Source organism: Sphaeramia orbicularis, chromosome 11 (assembly GCF_902148855.1).
Source record: "Sphaeramia orbicularis chromosome 11, fSphaOr1.1, whole genome shotgun sequence".
Lineage (NCBI taxonomy): Eukaryota > Metazoa > Chordata > Actinopteri > Kurtiformes > Apogonidae > Sphaeramia > Sphaeramia orbicularis.
Genome location: NC_043967.1, coordinates 8,882,142 through 8,900,445, shown reverse-complemented (window position 1 = coordinate 8,900,445; position 18,304 = coordinate 8,882,142). Strand labels below are relative to the sequence as shown.

Sequence of the window (18,304 nt, the reverse complement as noted above, 5' to 3'; positions counted from 1 at the left end):
TGTGTGTGTGTGTGTGTGTGTGTATTCTAGCCAGTCAAACAGACAGACCTTGGTCTTCCAGGCTGGTGGTGTCTGTGTCGGTAGCGGACGAGCCTCCCTCCATCACCGGACTCCCCTGTTCCCATGACAGCAGCATCTTCTGAGGGTCCATGGTGCTCCTAACACACAGGACCAAAAAACTGGGTTTTTCAAATTGTTTTTCAAAAAGTCATAGTCTTAGCTTTACAGCAATTATTTTTCATTAGAATAATACTTCACTTTGTACAACATGGCATGAATATAGCAGTGGATTTTTACTTGTTAAATTTCACATATAATGATTAATCCTCTCAAGGATTAAGTGATACAGAAATGAAAAAATTAATTTTGTGAGCTATATTTTGCTGCTGTAGTTTAAGCATCACTATTCCATCTTTACATTTTGCACATCAATATTTATGTTGTACCTATATTAATTTGTGCTACTAATAATACCAACAGTTCTACTGTCAAATGACTATAGTATGTTTGGTTTTGATATTTTGACCATATTCACATAGTAGACCTGTGCAGCTTTGGAAATAATTCTTCTCTATCAATAGTTAAAAGTCATGATCTGACAATAGACACATAAAAAATAATCACCTTAAAATTTGTTAAAAAAAATAAGCTGTATTGACACTAATGACATTACAAAAAAAATTTTCTCAATGACAAGCGCCAGTTAAGAACAGTTGATGATGGAAAATAATTAACATTACAAGAACAAAAAATGAAAAGATCATGTTTAAGTTCGGTTTAGACTCAATTTACCGCAAAATAAAAATATAAAAATTGCAGCTCATCTAATATACATTTCCAAAACTTTATTTATCTTATTTTAAACTAGACTAGAAATGGGTTTACTGCTTACTTTTTCATAGTTTACATAGTAATACTTTATATTCTAGATATACAGATTTAGATTTGTAGACAACTTAAAGTAAAAGAAAATTATCAAAAATTATTAAGTGTAGATTTCAAAATGTGTTAGCCTTTGTGGTCTGACAGAAAACTGACAGAAAATGTATAATCTTATAATACAGTATTCATGGTCATTGGATATGACAGGATTTGTATGAATTTTACATTCATTCACGCACACACAACTTTTTTTTTAACTGGCAGACGTGTGTTCACTTCTGACGTTAAAAATGAAAGAATGAAGGACATACAGAAACACAAACACTCAGATAGGAGTTCCTTCGGTACATACTTGAGCCTGTTGACAGATGGGGCGTTCTTCCAAGTCGGGTGGAGCTGGTCTGAGCTGAACACCTGACCTTTCTTTACAGCAAAGCCGAGCCGGCAGTACATGGACACAGCATTCTGATAAAACACAATAGCCAAAATCTTTGGCTTAAAACTTTTCATTGTGCTTTTTCATTGAAAGAAACTGAAATCACAAACTGTGCAGCTGACATATGACAGAACTCCATAGCAACTGTGTGAAAATTAGACCCAATTCATTTCTACATTTAGTTAGGTAATCTGTTATTTAAAAATTTTAAGTTTCTGAAAGACTTAAATGGTTTGAAGTGATTGTCGAGCACCACTTTGTAGCTCAGGATGCTTTTAGATTTTATCAGAAATCTGTAGCTCTTTCAGACTCATAATCCACATGTTATTAGTCACATGTTCTGTTATTTGTTTAACTCTGCCACAAGTCAGCAACAAATATTATAAATCTATCTGAACACTTTCGGTTGAAAGCAGTAAATGTTATGCCTGGTGTTCCCAAATGGAAAAAAGGTAACACTGTATTTTCTACTTGATAGTTACCTGTTTTTTTTTCATCATTTCCATAATTTATACAGTCATCAGCTTACATCACTGTTACATTTTTTACCTAGATAGAATAATAGTGAATTGTGGTGGGCATGATTGCTTTCTGCACCTTTTTTGCCCTTGAGTTACAAGCTGACGTCAGCTCTTAGCCATCCTCTTATCATATCAAAAGAAGCACAGCAGGGGAATTTTTTTTCCTGAAGTGGCTCAGGCAATGAGGTAGTCATTACAAGAGGAAAAGTTCAAACCATGATGAGAAAAGTTCTGGACAAATGAGCCCTCTCAGACGTCTCAATCATCTATGAAGTTACAGGGTTGTTTCTATGGAACCATTGTCACAGCCCTCTGTGACTTATCTGAAGTACTGCTTTTCATCGGTGTGAAAGAGATGACACTGAGGGCCAGAGAAGTTCAGCTCTTCACAACTGAGGTCAAACCCATGAGAGGGAATTTGGCTCTGACAGGCAGCGAATGGGAAACGATGGACAACTAGGTCAAGCTCACATACCAATTCAACTGGACTGGTCCTGCACAGCGTACTGGTTTTGTTTGGGAGGATAATGGGTCTAATCCATGTGTCACAGTCATAGTCTAATATATTTCTGGATGAGTGAAACTGTGTCTAAGCACTAGGTTGACTGATAGTGGATTTTTAAAAGTCAGTATAAGTTAGTGATGTACCTGCTCCACCATCAACGTATTCCTTATTTACCCAATTTATACATGTTCTCCATTTCACAACTATAACGAGAGAGAGAGAGAGAGAGAGAGAGAGAGAGAGAGAGAGAGAGAGAGTCTTATACCATTCAGCTGACTACTAAAATGTATTCACTTCTCACTGTCAGTCAGAGACAAACATCCAAATATCTTCCCCTACAGCGACTCTACTGGTGTTCACAGATTTGTTCTCCTGTTTTCTGAACTTCACTGCAGACACCAGGTTCTTCCCTAGGTTTCTGGGTCACTTGTTGGCTGTGGAAATTCATAGTAAATGAATAGAAAACGTCATGTTATATGACTAAAATCTATGTACGTGTTCTCACATAACTTGACTATTACTACTGATTTTTCCCTACATTTTTGGAAATTTCATACTCTCTTTTTTCCCTTTTTTAGAGACTCTTTAAAAAAAAAGAAATGTTTGGGGTTTTTTGCTGTTTTGTTGAGGCACAAATACAAATGTTTTGTTGGACTTTGTTGGAAGATCTTACATTAATGATGGAGAGCTATGGTAGACCACTATGTAAAGTTTTCTCCATCACTTACCAAAGATCCTCAATGGGGTTCAGGTCTGGACTCTGTGGAGGCCAATCTATATAAGTAAATAATGCCTCATGCCCCTGGATCACACTATCACAATGTGATCCTGATGAATCCTGGTAGTGTCATCTTAGAATATACTTTTGTGTTCAGGGAAGAAACAAATCCACTGATGTTTAGACCTGTTCATTTAGTATATTCATTCAGCTAAATGAGTTCGGCTGGACCTGAACTCATTTTACAGACATAATGTTGTGAACCAAGACCTGACCAATCGAATGAACCCAGATCCTAACACTGCCATGACTGACTTGTCCTGTAGGAACTAGGCATGATGGGTAACCAATTCATCCACCTCTCTTCTAACCCTAGAACAGGGTCAATCTGGACTCATCAGACTACATGACCTTTTTCCATTGAATCACAGTCCAATCTTTATGCTCTCTATCAAACTGATGGTTGTTTAAGAAAGAAGAATCTACGGCATCAATTACAGTTAAATATTGTATCAATCACTGCAGTAAATATCCAGTGGAAAGATCTGAACTATTTGCTGAGTTAAATCCAGGTGGACAATTTTTTTGGTGATAACAGCCAAGGAGCTTCAAGTAAAAACATGTATAAAGAAGACCAACTGAGGACCAAGAACAACAATGAGATGTGAGAAAAGTCACTTAGTTATAATGTTTGTGCTGTTATTTGATTTTGTTAGTTTGGTTTGGATGCTGGGCAGAAGCCTTAAGATGACAAGAAATGTCAACAACAATCTTACAGAATGTCGTTGGTTTTCATGGCTTGGAAGTTGCCATTTTAAAACTCCATGGGTTTTCCATGTTTTTATACCCATGGATCATGTATTAACTCACTAATAGAATTTTTGCTAATATGGATGGTGAAAACCTTAATACACCATCTGGTCCTCTGGTATGTATCCTGAATAAAACAGCCATCATTAAAACTGGCTGCCATGCACTAAAACATAGTACTGTAATAAAATGATGTGATATATGTTAAGGTACAAATTGGCAGCACCCTAACTGAATAACAGCTTACCTTTGGACAGCAAAAGGGAATTACAAGGCAAGAGAAAACAAATATTACTGAAATATGGTTTTAATCTCTTAGATTTGAAGCCAACCTCACTTCTTAATTTTCACAAAAAAAAAAAAAAAAAAACACATTGTTTGTTCTCTTTCTTCCACTACCTCACCATGTGCTTCCAAGCAGATGCAAAAAGCACATTTGAAAATCTCTGTGAGACTGCAGTGTACGCAGAGAAAATTACCTCCTAGTTTTGTCAATGTCAATTTAGGAAGCAGGGCTATAATATTTCCAAGTTGCACAATTTTCTATCTTCTGGTGAAAAACAGCATTTTAGTTCATGCATTATGTGAAGTTTGTCATTCTTCTGCAAAATGAGTACTCACCTTCACCAAGTCCAAGTCAATCTCCAACACATTTGCCAGCTGAGAGGCACAGAAGGAGAGAGAATCAGGAAGAAAGAAAAAACATGGATTGAAACATTGTTCAATAAACACAGACATGTACAATTATGTAGAATGGACATAGAAGGACAAGGATAATAAAAACACATTTCTACAGCCTACCTCCGCTACATTTGTCTGCTCATCAATGGAAACAAAGATTTTGTAGAGAAGCGTTTCAAAGTAATCACCCTGGACTCGGTTCATGACAAAGCCTTCCAGCGGAGGCACTGAAAGATGCAAACAGTGACGAACAACACATAATCATCAGAATCAGAATAATTTATTAATCCCAGGGGGAATTATTGGGTGTTACAGTCGCTCCATTCAAGTATGACAAAAAATAGCAGGAAAGAAGTGGAGTAACCACTTTAGGAGCTCTGTCAGATCAGTACAAGTGCATTACACACATGTATACCATATGTGGCTAGTCAAGTTAACTACTTTACAGCAAGCGCATAGATGCTTCGACATACACATGTACAGATGTACCTGAGATGCAGCTGTCATCAGATATGGGAACATCCAAGTAGATGAAGCCCCGATTGTACAAGCCTGGATGGAGTTAAAGAGCAAGTAATCATGAATAGTTATATGTTAATATAAAGTAACTGCAGATGAAACAAAAAGGTGTTGAAAAATAAGCCAATCAAATTTTATCTTAATAACCTCTCCTACTAAAAAACTGCCACCCAAGTAAAACAGGGTCATTATTGGCAAATTATTTTCAACTGCACAAACAATCCAAGCAAATTTGAGCAAAAATTCCATAATGCATATTCACACATACAGTATATATTTCATTTTATTCTAATTCTTCAAATTCTAACCAGTCTAATTCTTCACTGGTTTTACAACAAACTGCGGCTTTCTTACAAGCATAACTTGTGTATCTGGTCTGTCACCATTGACTATAAAACAATTTTTTCTGAAATAAGGTCCCATAACGCACAACCAGATAGGGCGGGACTTCCATAGGCGATTGACAGAAGTAACTATCAGTGAGTGATCAAACTGTCAGATTTTACCTTGACATGACTCCACTGTTCTACTCTGTATCTCAACATAAAAGTTTGGAAAAATGGCTTCACTTTTCCATAATAGCTTGGTGAAAGTTCATCTATCCTTACATTCACTCTTTTTGTACGGACAGAAGAGAGAACAGCAGATGGTATTAGTGTATTTTTACTAGTCAGGTCCCCTCATTTTGGCTCCTGCAGCTTTAATATCAGGGGCCATCTGCCAGCTGCCAAGGTTAGGGATTGTATTGGTTTTAACAAGTTAAAACTTTTATTCTTTTAAGATTTTAAGATCTTTTTACAGTCCATGGCAAGTGTAATAACCAATTGTTGGTGCAGAATAAGTCATCATGAGCCGGCACTTTGCTGATGCTATTCTATCCTGTCAATCCTATTCCAGTCGATTATTACCAAAAATTCCCCTTAATTTTAACATAAAATGTAGATCTACTATTATTATTATTATTATTATTTAAAGAACATGGTTTGAGATGCTGGAGGGTGAGTCATCACGTATAAAGATAACAAAATAAAGCCTCTAATCTAATAATGAATGAAAGAATGAAGTGGCCTCATAAACACTGATGTGGGGGAAGAGTGTTGCTGCTGACTGCAGTCCCAGGTGTCTCTTCAAAGATATGCCTGTAGACATTCACACCCTCTCCAATGGCGCTTTATATCCACATATAGGCTACTCAGGATTTAACATGTAAGTTTGGAAAGCACTGGGATGAGCTGGGTGTCGGTTTAGCAGAGATATTTCATCATTCACAAGCTTTGGTGCTCAAATGCAGGATGTACAGTGATACCACACTGCAAACTGGTCTGAGGTAAAATTTTCCTTTTGTGTTATAGTCTTATATAATATAGTCTTATTTGGTGAGACTTTTATTCAGTGTCTGTAACCTATTTTTCTTTTTTGGGACCAGCAGTTTTAAGTGTCCCTCTCACCCACAGAAAAGATCTGCATTAAGGATTACAGACCAAATCAGGTCTAATTCAGAGCAATATCTGGTGATGGCAGGCATTTTCTGGTGGGTCTGTACTAAGAGACAATAATGGCTTTAACCAAGTCTCCTAATTTGCTATTTCTGCACAAGGAACAGATTAAAAAGTGCCATTTTCAACAGCCTTCAACCAGAGGCTAAATGCTGTGTTCTTGATCTTGTAAACTTGATCTGTAACTTATTCATATTAGTAGAAAAATTGATCCTATTTTAACAGAAACCATTTTGAATAGTTACTTCTACCACATCATACTCCCACATCGTGTCCTGATAACAGTTATTACTTTTGTGTTGGTCTCATTTTGTAGATTTTTACAGCATAATCAATACACATTTTTTTCATAAACATATATAAAGCCTAATCCAGACTAAAGCCCGACCAATTAATCAGCCGGCTGATTAATTGGGCCGATTATAGTGTATCACCAATTAATCAACATCGGCCAATATGTAGCCGATATATTAACTTCTTTTGCTGCGCGGAGATTCTGTCGCTCGCTGCTCCTGTGTGTGTGTGTGTGTGCTGCCCGGAGAATAAGAGGAACTTTAAAGCGAGTTAGTTTCACTTATCACTCCTGCTCGGAGAATGACACTATCACCCCCCACACATACACAATCAAGGACCTAACCCCCCCCCCCCCCCCCCCCCCCCCCCCGCTTGCGCGTTCTGACAAGGATGGACCGCTAACCCCCCCTCCCTCTTATGAAGTATTCACCCTCCACATACACACCCATGTCTGTGCACTTCCTGTCTACCTCACAGTTTCATTCTGCCAGCAGGCCTGGGTGTTAATAGTGTAGGGGAGACTGGGGACAGTTGTAACGCGGGTCAAGTTGTAAATCTTGCAATTGCTCCAATCAGGAACAACTTAGGACTCACCTAATTCACTCTGCACATGCTCAGTTTAGTCCTTAGTCCACATAAGAAGTTGTAGTCCCGTGAGGCAGACACATCAAAATTTGTGAGTGAAAACATAATAGTGTGGTCAGTAATATTTTTTGCTCTAATTATTTTTGTGATTGCATAGTTTGCATTTGAAAGTTGTGTAAATTATATCTGTGAGATAAACAAAGATTTATGCAACTGTTTATCCACCTTTCCACAATTATCTGATAAAAGATTATTATATCCTGTGTAGATCAGTGTTCTTATTTCATATATCGGCCAATATATCAGTTATCGGCTAATATCAGATATCGGCCGATATATTGGATATCGGCTTTTTTTAGCCCCCAATATCGGTATCGGCATTGGCCCAAAAAATTCCATATCAGTTGGGCTCTAATACAGACCTAAGGTTGACAAACAGAAAAGCTGCTTCTTTCAGCTCTCTGGTCTGCACCATTATGAATACTACCAGTTCACGGTTAGGGTTCCCATTCCCATAATGCACTTCGCACAAAAATTTCCGAAAAGGCCAGAGTGACATATTGATTTGGTAGGTAAACAAATGGACTGCTTGTGATGGAGCACACTTTGAAGTTGTTCACCGTGAAAGAAGTGTTTCAGGTGCTTAATCACGGAAAGACTAACGGATTCGTGATACTTAGGCTATGGCTCGGGTTTTGCAGATTTGATGAAAAATTGGTGACGAAAGTCTTACGCAGCTTTAAGGACCCACAGCAACTTTTTTGAAAGTGATATTCAACAAAATTTGTAACATATGGAGTAGAAAAAGAATGAATAGAATGCCAAAATATTCTTTAATTAATTCAAAGAATATTTCCTATTTTTGTCTGATCTTGCCAGTAAGGTGTACTTTATTACAGGAATCAAAGGTATGCTTGAGGGACAGTTGGACAACAACATGGGTTACATCATTAACATGAGACAACATGGGAAGACAAATGTACTGGAAACTCACTTAGAACCACATTGTACTCCATTGATCCAGCTAGCTGAGGACCAGAGTCTATCATCTTATCGATAGCTTTCTTCTCCGCTGGAGAACAGATCTGCAATTTCACACAGCAGACAGACGACATTAGAAACTATTTAGCTGCATCTCCAGTAACAATGGTACTTGAAGGATTTTGGGATGGTAAGTGCATTTGCATTTGAGAAATGTGTGGATTCAGTTCCAATGTTCATTGTGTTTCTCCTGGAAGGTAGAGAAACTGTTGGGAACTTGGCAGGTATTTATTTTTAGTCAGGTAAGATCTCCACATGCCATGCAAGGGCTCATGGGATGAGGAGTGGTAGCTTGGCAGGTAAGGTGTATGAATGTCAATGAACACTCAGGATAAAACAAAAACAAAGCAACACACACCCTCCTCTGATTCAACTTGTACATCAGTAAATGTACATTTTGTTTCTTCTTCCATCCTAAAACCCTTGAGCTGCATTTCTTCTGAATTTAGCCTAATGTTGCCAAAATAATTGATGTCAACATTCATCCTTTGATGAATAAACCCAAAATATGGAGAAGGGAAGAAAAGACAACCCCATGTCTCACCCTGATATCGTCCTCAGTGATGTATCCTGTCTGTGCCACCCACCACGGCTCCACAGAGATTTCCACAGGTTTGGTCGGTAGCAGGTCCCGCGCTGATTTCCTACGGAAAAATTTCTGAAGGAAGGCATAAAAATGACATTCAAAATGTAAGATGGTTACAGTCTGAGATGAGTGTTGTGCATATTGTAAGTACTGTACTTATACTAAAAACTGCCAACAGTGAATACAGATACAAATAAACTTTATTAATCCGTCGGTGAAAAATCAACTAACCTTCAAAATCAACCTTTAAATCAACCAATTAATTATAACAAGTAATCACTGAAGCATTTACAGAATATTCAGCCTATCTTAAAACAAAATATATCAAGTATAAAATGAGATAATATAACTTTAAAACATTAGGAGACTAAAACATACAATAGCATCATAAAACTAATTAAATCAGCCATTAGCAATATTATAAAAGCAGGGTTTTAAAAGTGAGGGGATGAAGCTTGCAGCCTAGACCTCCTCACATGGGCCCTTCCAGAACAAGGACTCCATCACCTTTATTATTTAAGCCTTGGAGTCTAAGACAAGAAATGATGCATCTGAGCATCTCAAGGAGAAGGATGGGACATGGGATAGTGAACAATCTGTTAGATATCACAAGGCAGGGCCTTTCAGGGCTTTAAAGGGTTATCAATAGTCATTTAAAATCAATGAAAGCAACAGGCAAATTTATACCTGGACATAAAAACGGAGGATGTTAGCTATAGAATAAAAAAGGATTTGAAAAAAATAGGAGATCTCTATGTAGATGGGATTTTACTTTGTTTTTAACAAATTAAGCACAAATACCAAATCCATGGAAAACATTGTTTCAAGTACCTTCAACTAAGAAAATGTGAACATATAATGTCTCTGCCACCTTTATCAGCTCTTGAAGATATAACGCTTGCAAATCTATGGTTTCACATAGTACTGAATCAACATTAGACAAACTAAATGCCTGGAAAATGGACACACAAGAAGACATTGAAGAGGCACACAATAAATACAAGGGCTAGACTTCAATATTAGTGGTTAATGAGAACGTATGTAACTCCTGTTCAGCTTCATCATATGCCTGCTCATGTTCCCAATATTTGTTTTGAATATTTACAAGAGAAGGGCACTTTTTGTCATTGTCTGTGGGAATGTCAAAAGACCCAAAAGTTCTGAAAGGATACTATAAAATGTTTCTCAAAGACTTTTAACACCACTGTCCCCTTTAATGCCAAATGGTGTGTTCTTGGAATATACTAGATATATAAAATATATGTACATCGAAACATTCTGTACTGTTGGACTTTGGACTTGTTCAGGAGAGTAATTCCGCTCTGCTGGAAGAGGACGAATGCTCTTTCTGGCTGCATTGGCCTGGAAAGACTAACATATGTTGCAAAGGGCAAAAGGAAGGACTTTTACATGCTCAGGGAACCATATATGTATATCATAACTGATGAAAACTGTCCATTTGATTTTCAATTCTTTTTTTTACTACAATTATTGATGGTATTTCTGTTCCGCCTGTTATTGAGGAACATCTTAATTTATTGTGGTGCAAGTTACATATGTGTGTGCATACCTGTATATGTGTCTGATGTTTGTAGAATGCTAAAATGTAAAAAGTCAATAGACATATTATAGAAAACAAAGAAGCATCAGGCAGCCAATGTTGATGCCAAGACTGGAAGGAGGTGTTTATGTTTCCAGGACCAAGTTAAAATCCTAGCACCAGAATTTTGGATGAGTTGGATATGTGAGGGTTTGTTCGCCACTGCCAGAGAGCAGCGAATTACAGCAATCAAGGCAACCAGTTATGAGAGTGTGAATGAGTGTTTCCAGGTTCTTATGCAGAGAAACAAACTGATTTTTAAATGTTTCGGAGGTGATAAAAGCCAGATTGAGCATTAGATCGAATATGTTTATCTAAGCTGAGGTTGAATTTCTGCCTTCCAGACGACCTGACAGACACAGTGAACCAAGGCTATTAGACATATGTGTCTGGGTAATATTCCTTCCAAAATTTCTACTTGTTGGTTGATATTCATTACATGAACAAGTCAAGATTTGTAATGAATATTCCAGAGCTAAAGACAGAATCCTACAAGTCTAATCTATGAGGGTTAATTACTGGAGATACAGCTTTGGAAATAGTTAATGGATCACAGTGAGGGGGTGTTAAAATGTATTCTCTTCCTCTTTCTTTGTGCATCTTGGTAGAGTCAGACTTTATTTTCTTCTTTAGGTTGTGATGAAAAACACAGTTTTACTGATTCCAAGTCTTTGAGCAGAGACTCATTGTCCTTTTCATGACTGTCCATTTCACTTTTTATTTAACAGATGGGCATAGTAATAGTGTATAAGAAAGCATTTGGTCATCTAGTGTAAAATTTGGAAATGTTACTATTTGAATATTATGCTTCATTACACATAATTTAATGAATACCTTTTGTAATTATCAGGTTTTACCACATCTATTGCACATTTCTGTAAATATTTAAACACTTTGGTGAATTTTAAACAAAATCCCCAACGCTGAAATGTTGTTGAGTTGAACTGCTACAGAAAACTACTGGTGATCTGATAGTTATTTCCGACAATGACTAATTTGTACAATATAAATATAAAAGACTGTTGCAGAAACATGTCTCACTTTAGAGGATCTGCACTGATTCATCAGGTCAATGTACTGGTTTCTCCCAATGCCGAGCAGCCTCAGACCTGTGGGACAACAGGGACACAAGTTAGTAAGTGAAGCTCAATCATGCCTCAGTAACTCACAATGAACTTGTAATAGCAACCACAGTAAATAAATCTGGCTGCAGTGCAGCTGGAAAAGTGTCTAAGGCATTTTTCAATTACAGCCTCTGAGACTTTCCAAAAAAAAAAAAAAAGGGAAGGAAGGAAGAATTACAGCAAAAGACCAAGTTTGCAAATTACTTTGCCTGGACATTACATACTTCATATTGGAAAGCTGTGAAAGCAAAAGGAGCTCTGCAAGAGGTAAGAGTGACTCATCAAAACTGCACACCTTCATTGAAAAACAATCTCTCCAACACATACTTAAGCATTACAAATCCATTTAATAACACACACACACTAATCTCAGAAAATAATAGGAGTGTGCATGTCCATGCATTCTGATCTACAATTCAAGTCCAAGCTGTTATTATTGTTATGCAAAAAAAGGTCATGTATCAAAAGTTTTACACTCTATCTTGTAAAAGTATGCAAATGTTGTCTCTAATTCCCACATTGTCCATAGTAAACTGTGTCCCTCCTCTAGCCCTCACTGTAGAGGCCAGAAAAGGGCACTGCGAAATGTGCTGGAACGGCTGCCAATGCAGGCAGGGAGTAGAAGGGGATGTATGTCAGCTTCACACATGCGCACCCTGCTGTTTCAGCGAGACGCAGACAAACATCCACCCACAGAAAACTCTTCTCACACACATTTGCTGCCTCTCCATCCACCCACTTCTGCATGACATGCTCACAAACCTCCTCCAGGGATATTAGAGGAGAGAAGTCCCTCTGAGCACGGCTCTGACAGCCTGCTGGCAGCCTTCTGTCTCCACAGCGTGAAGGTCCTGAGCAGCCAGGACTCACTCACTCACAGGCCAATGCCAAAGCCTATTTCACTGCACTACAGAAAGTCAAACAACTCCACTGATAACCTACACTTCATTTTCAGTGTTGACATGATCTCTGTTGTGTTTTGCCAAAATTTTCACAGTAAACTACATTTTTAAGATGCAGTGGCGTCAGGATTTTTGATTCACCATGAAATAGGATTGAAATCATCAAAGCCAAACCCATTTGCAATGTGTTTTAAGTTGTTTATAGAGGCACAAAGAAATGAATGGTTTTCATTTATGCTGCTAGTCTCTGTGACAGTATGTAATTATCATAAGGCAGTAACACTAGACTATGATCTGCATGTAATTTGAAAGCTGAAGGAAATTCATGCCTTCATTATTTAGACAAAATAAATGAAGAATCAAACACAAAATACTCATACCCTTCTAAATGGAAATGTACACAGGTGCCAATCTGCATTTAGGCCATAATCACATGGCAGCCATTTCCCTCTGATGTCACACTCAGGGTGTGTGGAAAAAAATTGCTGTGTTCATGTCTTAGAATCACAGAATCTGAAAAACTGTTGCCATATTACTGCTTAGCAGTTGATCAACAACTGAAAAGAAATAGGGATAATGAAAATCCAGCGTAAAAAATCTGTCTGTCTTTCTGTCCTCTCACTTGATCAAGTGTTTGGAACACACTTTTGTGTTGGATGTAATCTGTATGAACATTACACAGGCCTATGTGTTGCATAACGTTACTGACTGTCAGAACATCTCTGAGTCAGGTGAGAAAGATAGAGAGGTGGCTACATGTAGCTACATTGCATGTTTGATCCTCCAGTGTTTAAATTTTAAGCTGAAATAGGCTGTGTGGTGATATTTCACAAAGTCACACTTCTTATTGTATTATCTGATGTGATCAAATGGTAGTGTTAGCTGGGAAGTGGTTGAATGCCATCGTTAGCTGTTGTTTACATTGGTTCAATGTCCCTCTGGATTTTCACCATCTGCTGTCTTTTCAGTTATTCATCAAATGGTTAAGAATGATAAGATGAGAAATTGTCAGATTCCCTGTGTTTATATAACTTGAACACAGACGTATGACATTATCCTTCAGATAAGAGCATTCAAGCTTTGCACCCTGAACATGATGTCAAAGGAAAATTGACATTATTAGTAAAAAAGAAAAAACAATTTCAGACTTTGTGTGTGTGTAGCCTAATGTATGCAACAAAATATTACACATATTACACATATCACACATAATATCAAATGCTTCCAACAATGTTCAAATGCATAGAAAAATAACAGCCCATTTTACTTGGTCACCTGTTAGTGGCTACAACAATCAATGTTACTTGCAACTGAAAAAAATTCATGCAGCCCCACTTCATCTACTACAATGTCGTCTATTGTTTTGAATGATGGACAACAGTGGCAGAACTTAGAAACCTTTGTTTAAATCACTGAAGTCTGTGAAAACACTGTTTGTTTGTTTTTTGGGTTTTTTTGGGTTTTTTTACACGTCATAGCTACATCAAAAGGCTTTACAAATGATGCAAAATGTAGAAAAGATACAAAAAGAGAGAAGGAGCAGAAAGAACACAAAGCAGCAATAAAGTCATTTCAACACAGAAATGCAGAGAAGAGGAAATCTGAGAATAAAAAAAACTCACAGTCAGCAGCAGTGAAGTTGGGCAAGGAGTCGTAACTCTTCTCACTGTTCATAATATCCTGGAGGTACAAAAAAAGAAAGGAGAAAAGAGAGTGGGAAAAGAAGCATTAAACTAATTTTTCCTCTCCCCTTTTATGTCCCCTGCCTCTGATTAATAACAGGATTAGCAGATCTGGGCGGCCGTGCTAATTTCTACTCCCCATTTTCATTAAGTGCTTAAAACGGATTATCAGAATATGACATAGCCAATGGCAATTTGGTGTCCACAATTAAAGCTCTGTCAAGTTTAGTTTGGCATGGAAAGTGGGCAAAGCCTTTTGTCAGTATAAGCTACAAAAACTGTTTCCTCTTCATGTTTGAGTTAAGTTGTGAGGGCAGACACTGGGCTTATTAGTCACATCTGTTAAAATAAAATGGGGAGGACACAAAGTGTGGAACAATCAAATGTGGCAGCCACCATCTGCAGTGCCCAATATGAGCTCTCAGGAGTTATGAAGTAATGAATATATCTGACAGCTTTATGGAGAAAAACACACACATTTATCTATAATCAGTAAGTAGAACAGATAGCTTTTCAGAGGTAACCTTCTCCTCTGTGTACACACACACACACACGTTCAGTGTCTGAAATCTAATTGAGGCTGTCAGAAGTCAAGGAGAACTGAGTGGGTCAAAGTCTGTGACAGACTGGTGTTCTGGGAGCCCAGCTGTGCCGGTTCTCAAACAACCGGTGCAGATTTACCAGCAAAAGGAAGCAGTTAGCGCAGACAAAGGCCAAACCGGCTGCAGAACAAACACCACAGACTTTCTGTGGGTGTGTTTGTCCTGGGATCAGCCCACTGTGTTTCTGTGAGCTCGTACAGTCGGCTTTTCTAGACACCGACTGACACCTAGTGACTGACACTGAATTTATCAACACTGGAAAGTAAGGATGGGGATCGTCGGCACTCTCGACATTTTATATCACAATAAAGTTTAATATCATGTTAGGATAATTGTTTTGCAAATTTAATTAGGATTATAAAACATAATCTAATAATAATAATAATAATAATAAAACTAATAATAAATAAAATTATAAAATAAGCAGGGTTTCCAAGGTTTAAGTACAGTCTATGCTCTAATTGGTAGCTGATGGTGTTGTGTGCAGTGTTTGAAATCATATTCATTTTCTTCACAATGTTTTTGAGCATTAGGAGTTCCTCACAAGAAAAGTAACTACTTTCGATGACAAAAATATAATTACACATCATTCTGACAAACTATTATATACACAAATTATGTCTATAAAACTTTAAAAAGGCTTGAGCTGATAATAAAATGAACACCCAAAAAGCTGCTTGCAGACAAAACTTGCCAAAGAAGTCCACTGAGAACCAGCTGCAATCAGGTCATTCAGTGTGTTTTGATGCTCTCCATATTGCTTTCACATTAATTTGGCTTAGGTGGTGCACAATGTGGGATGGGTACTGCACGTAAAAATACTTTAGCTAATCGTCAGATGTGTGCCGAGCTAAGCCTTAAAATAAGAGGGAAAACCCTGATAACCATGATGTTACTTCTACATGGAACAACCATACAAACACAAACAAAAGCTTCACATGAGACAGCAAACACAAAACAAAAACATACATGAAACAGTAAATCTTACATTTCTTCACAATGGAAGTTCAAGTTTCAAACAAGATAGGACAAAACAAACAACAGTGTGCAAATGATAATCATGTAAATAAGACCAATATTTTCCATTTTGTCATTAAACAAGTTAAGCAGTTCTGCTCCTCAAATCACTTTGCAAGGATTTTTAATATTCAAAGATCATTTGATATTATGGGAGAAAGCAGAATGCTGTCATGACACTAAGATTCAAGTTGACAATTAACTGCTATACTAGTACAGTCAAGTGATATGGCTAAAACCTCAAATCTTGATATCTTTAAGAAAAATGTCAAAATAAATAGCATGGTCAAAATAAAAGGTCCCAGAAATTCAAATGGTGTTGGACTGCCTTTGGCTTAGAGTATGCATTTGCTTTGGCGCCACCTCAGTGAGTTTATGCAACATCACGACATTTGTCATTTCATTGCTGAACCTGACCAAGTGAAGCAACTCCTGATCATACTGTAACACTGCCCCACAGGCTTGTACTGTAGGCACTAGGTAAGATGGATAATCACTTCATCCTCCTCTCCTCACCCTGATGCCTCCATCACTCTAGAACAGGGTCGATCTGGACTCATTAGACCACATGACCTTTTTCCATTAAAACACAATTCAATCTTTGTACTCTCTATCAAACTGATGATTGTTTAAGAAATGAGAAGCTACTCACTGAATTAGTTAGAATTAAAGAACTTGCAGATGAAACATAATCACTGTAGCAATTATCCAATGGAAGGATCTGAACTATTTGTGGAGGTAAATTTTTTTGGTCAGGATGTGTACTAAACAATATACATGCAATATAATGTTACACATCTTATTTGTAACACCAAAACAAGTTGACTATGTTAACAGTAAATTTCTATCCAATACACAGCGTACTGGGCCGGATCTACTAAAGGTTTGCATGTATAAAAACGAGTGCAAACTCATTGCCCACACAAAAAAATGTACAGGCAAAACAATGTACAAACTGATTTACTAACAGTGCGCACTACAGGTTGCATCTTTCAAAGGTGCAAAATAGCACATCTGCATCCAGTTAGTATGTTTGTTACAATGAATATGCAATATGGGGCGTTTGCACACAATTGTGCATGTGCTGGGAGGAGAAAATGTAAATATATTAATTTAGCAATCGCAAAGGGATTTATCAAACCCGAAACCAATTTTGCTCATAGAAACTGTCTATACTTACCACATCTCAAAGGGAGGTGCAAACGAAATTGTGCACACATGGCTGTGGTTATTGATGCAAGGAGACATTGAAACAATGAAACAAGATGCAGAGAATGCATTTTTCACCCTCGTGTGAACATTTTTGAAATGACGGAAGAAAAAAATAATTGAGACGTATGCTCCCTCACACACACACAAACACACACAAACTCACACACACACTTTACTGGACTCTTTTCCACTTGATCTGATGATTGTAATTAAAAATACGCACCAACATTAGGCTACAGTGCGACAAAATTATGTGCACCTAACAGTCAATCCAACAACCTCCATGGACCTCCCCACCTCTAAAATGAAAAATAAATGAATGAATGAGTCATGCAATACCTTCTATGACACAACTCCTCTCAACATTACATTTTCTTGTGTCTGGATCATTCCAGCGCACTGTTGCCATCAGTGCTGGTGTATTGTCCCAAGGAAGGTACATATAAAATTTGAAATGAATCCGACCAGTGGTTTCAGAGAAGATTGTTGAAATAGACACTGGTGACCTTGAGTTGGACCCTTCAAGGTCACTCAATTTCAAAGGTCATGGTACCAAAAGAGAGTCCATATATGACTTCTTATTAGTGTTCAATAGTAACTATATTGATATTTCTAACTATTTCCATCTCATCAGCCATCAAATTTTTGGCCTATTATAAGTAAAGTAAACTACATACAAAATTTTAAAATGACTGACCAGTAGTTTCATCGGAGAATGTGTTTGAAGAAATTGCTAACGAAGACAACCACAAAGACAATGACAATGCCTGACACAGCGCCTTGCCAATAGCTCATGGCCTACTGGCTGGTGAGCTTAAAATGCTAGGGCTCATCCTACACTTAACTCACAACAGAAAGGAACGCATAATAATAATGTGACTACAAGAGTTCCAGACAAATGATGGAAAAAAACATGGACACAATAATAAAACATGTTATTTCTGTTAGTTTCACTGAACTGCTTTTAAGTATTCAGAATAATCATACCTTGTTCAAAAATAATGACAATGAGACAAGAGTGTAATAATTGTGACAGACCTAATAAACAGTGCACACCTTGGAGCAGATGTAATTAGATCCACTGCATTTCT

At 37.5% G+C, this 18,304-nt stretch overlaps 1 protein-coding gene across 2 annotated transcripts in view; it reads right to left on the bottom strand.

Moving 5' to 3' along the window:
* fam91a1 (family with sequence similarity 91 member A1) overlaps window positions 1-18,304 on the bottom strand; it is a 41,968-nt gene that overhangs the window by 17,522 nt on the left and 6,142 nt on the right. For both annotated transcript variants that reach the window (XM_030147506.1, XM_030147507.1), the window contains exons 4-12: window positions 14,323-14,380; window positions 11,716-11,783; window positions 9,033-9,146; window positions 8,442-8,532; window positions 5,043-5,105; window positions 4,674-4,780; window positions 4,494-4,532; window positions 1,235-1,347; window positions 49-158 (exon numbers count right to left, since the gene is read on the bottom strand). In XM_030147506.1, coding sequence (XP_030003366.1) covers window positions 49-158; window positions 1,235-1,347; window positions 4,494-4,532; window positions 4,674-4,780; window positions 5,043-5,105; window positions 8,442-8,532; window positions 9,033-9,146; window positions 11,716-11,783; window positions 14,323-14,380 — 763 coding nt within the window. The remainder of the gene's footprint in view (window positions 1-48; window positions 159-1,234; window positions 1,348-4,493; window positions 4,533-4,673; window positions 4,781-5,042; window positions 5,106-8,441; window positions 8,533-9,032; window positions 9,147-11,715; window positions 11,784-14,322; window positions 14,381-18,304) is intronic.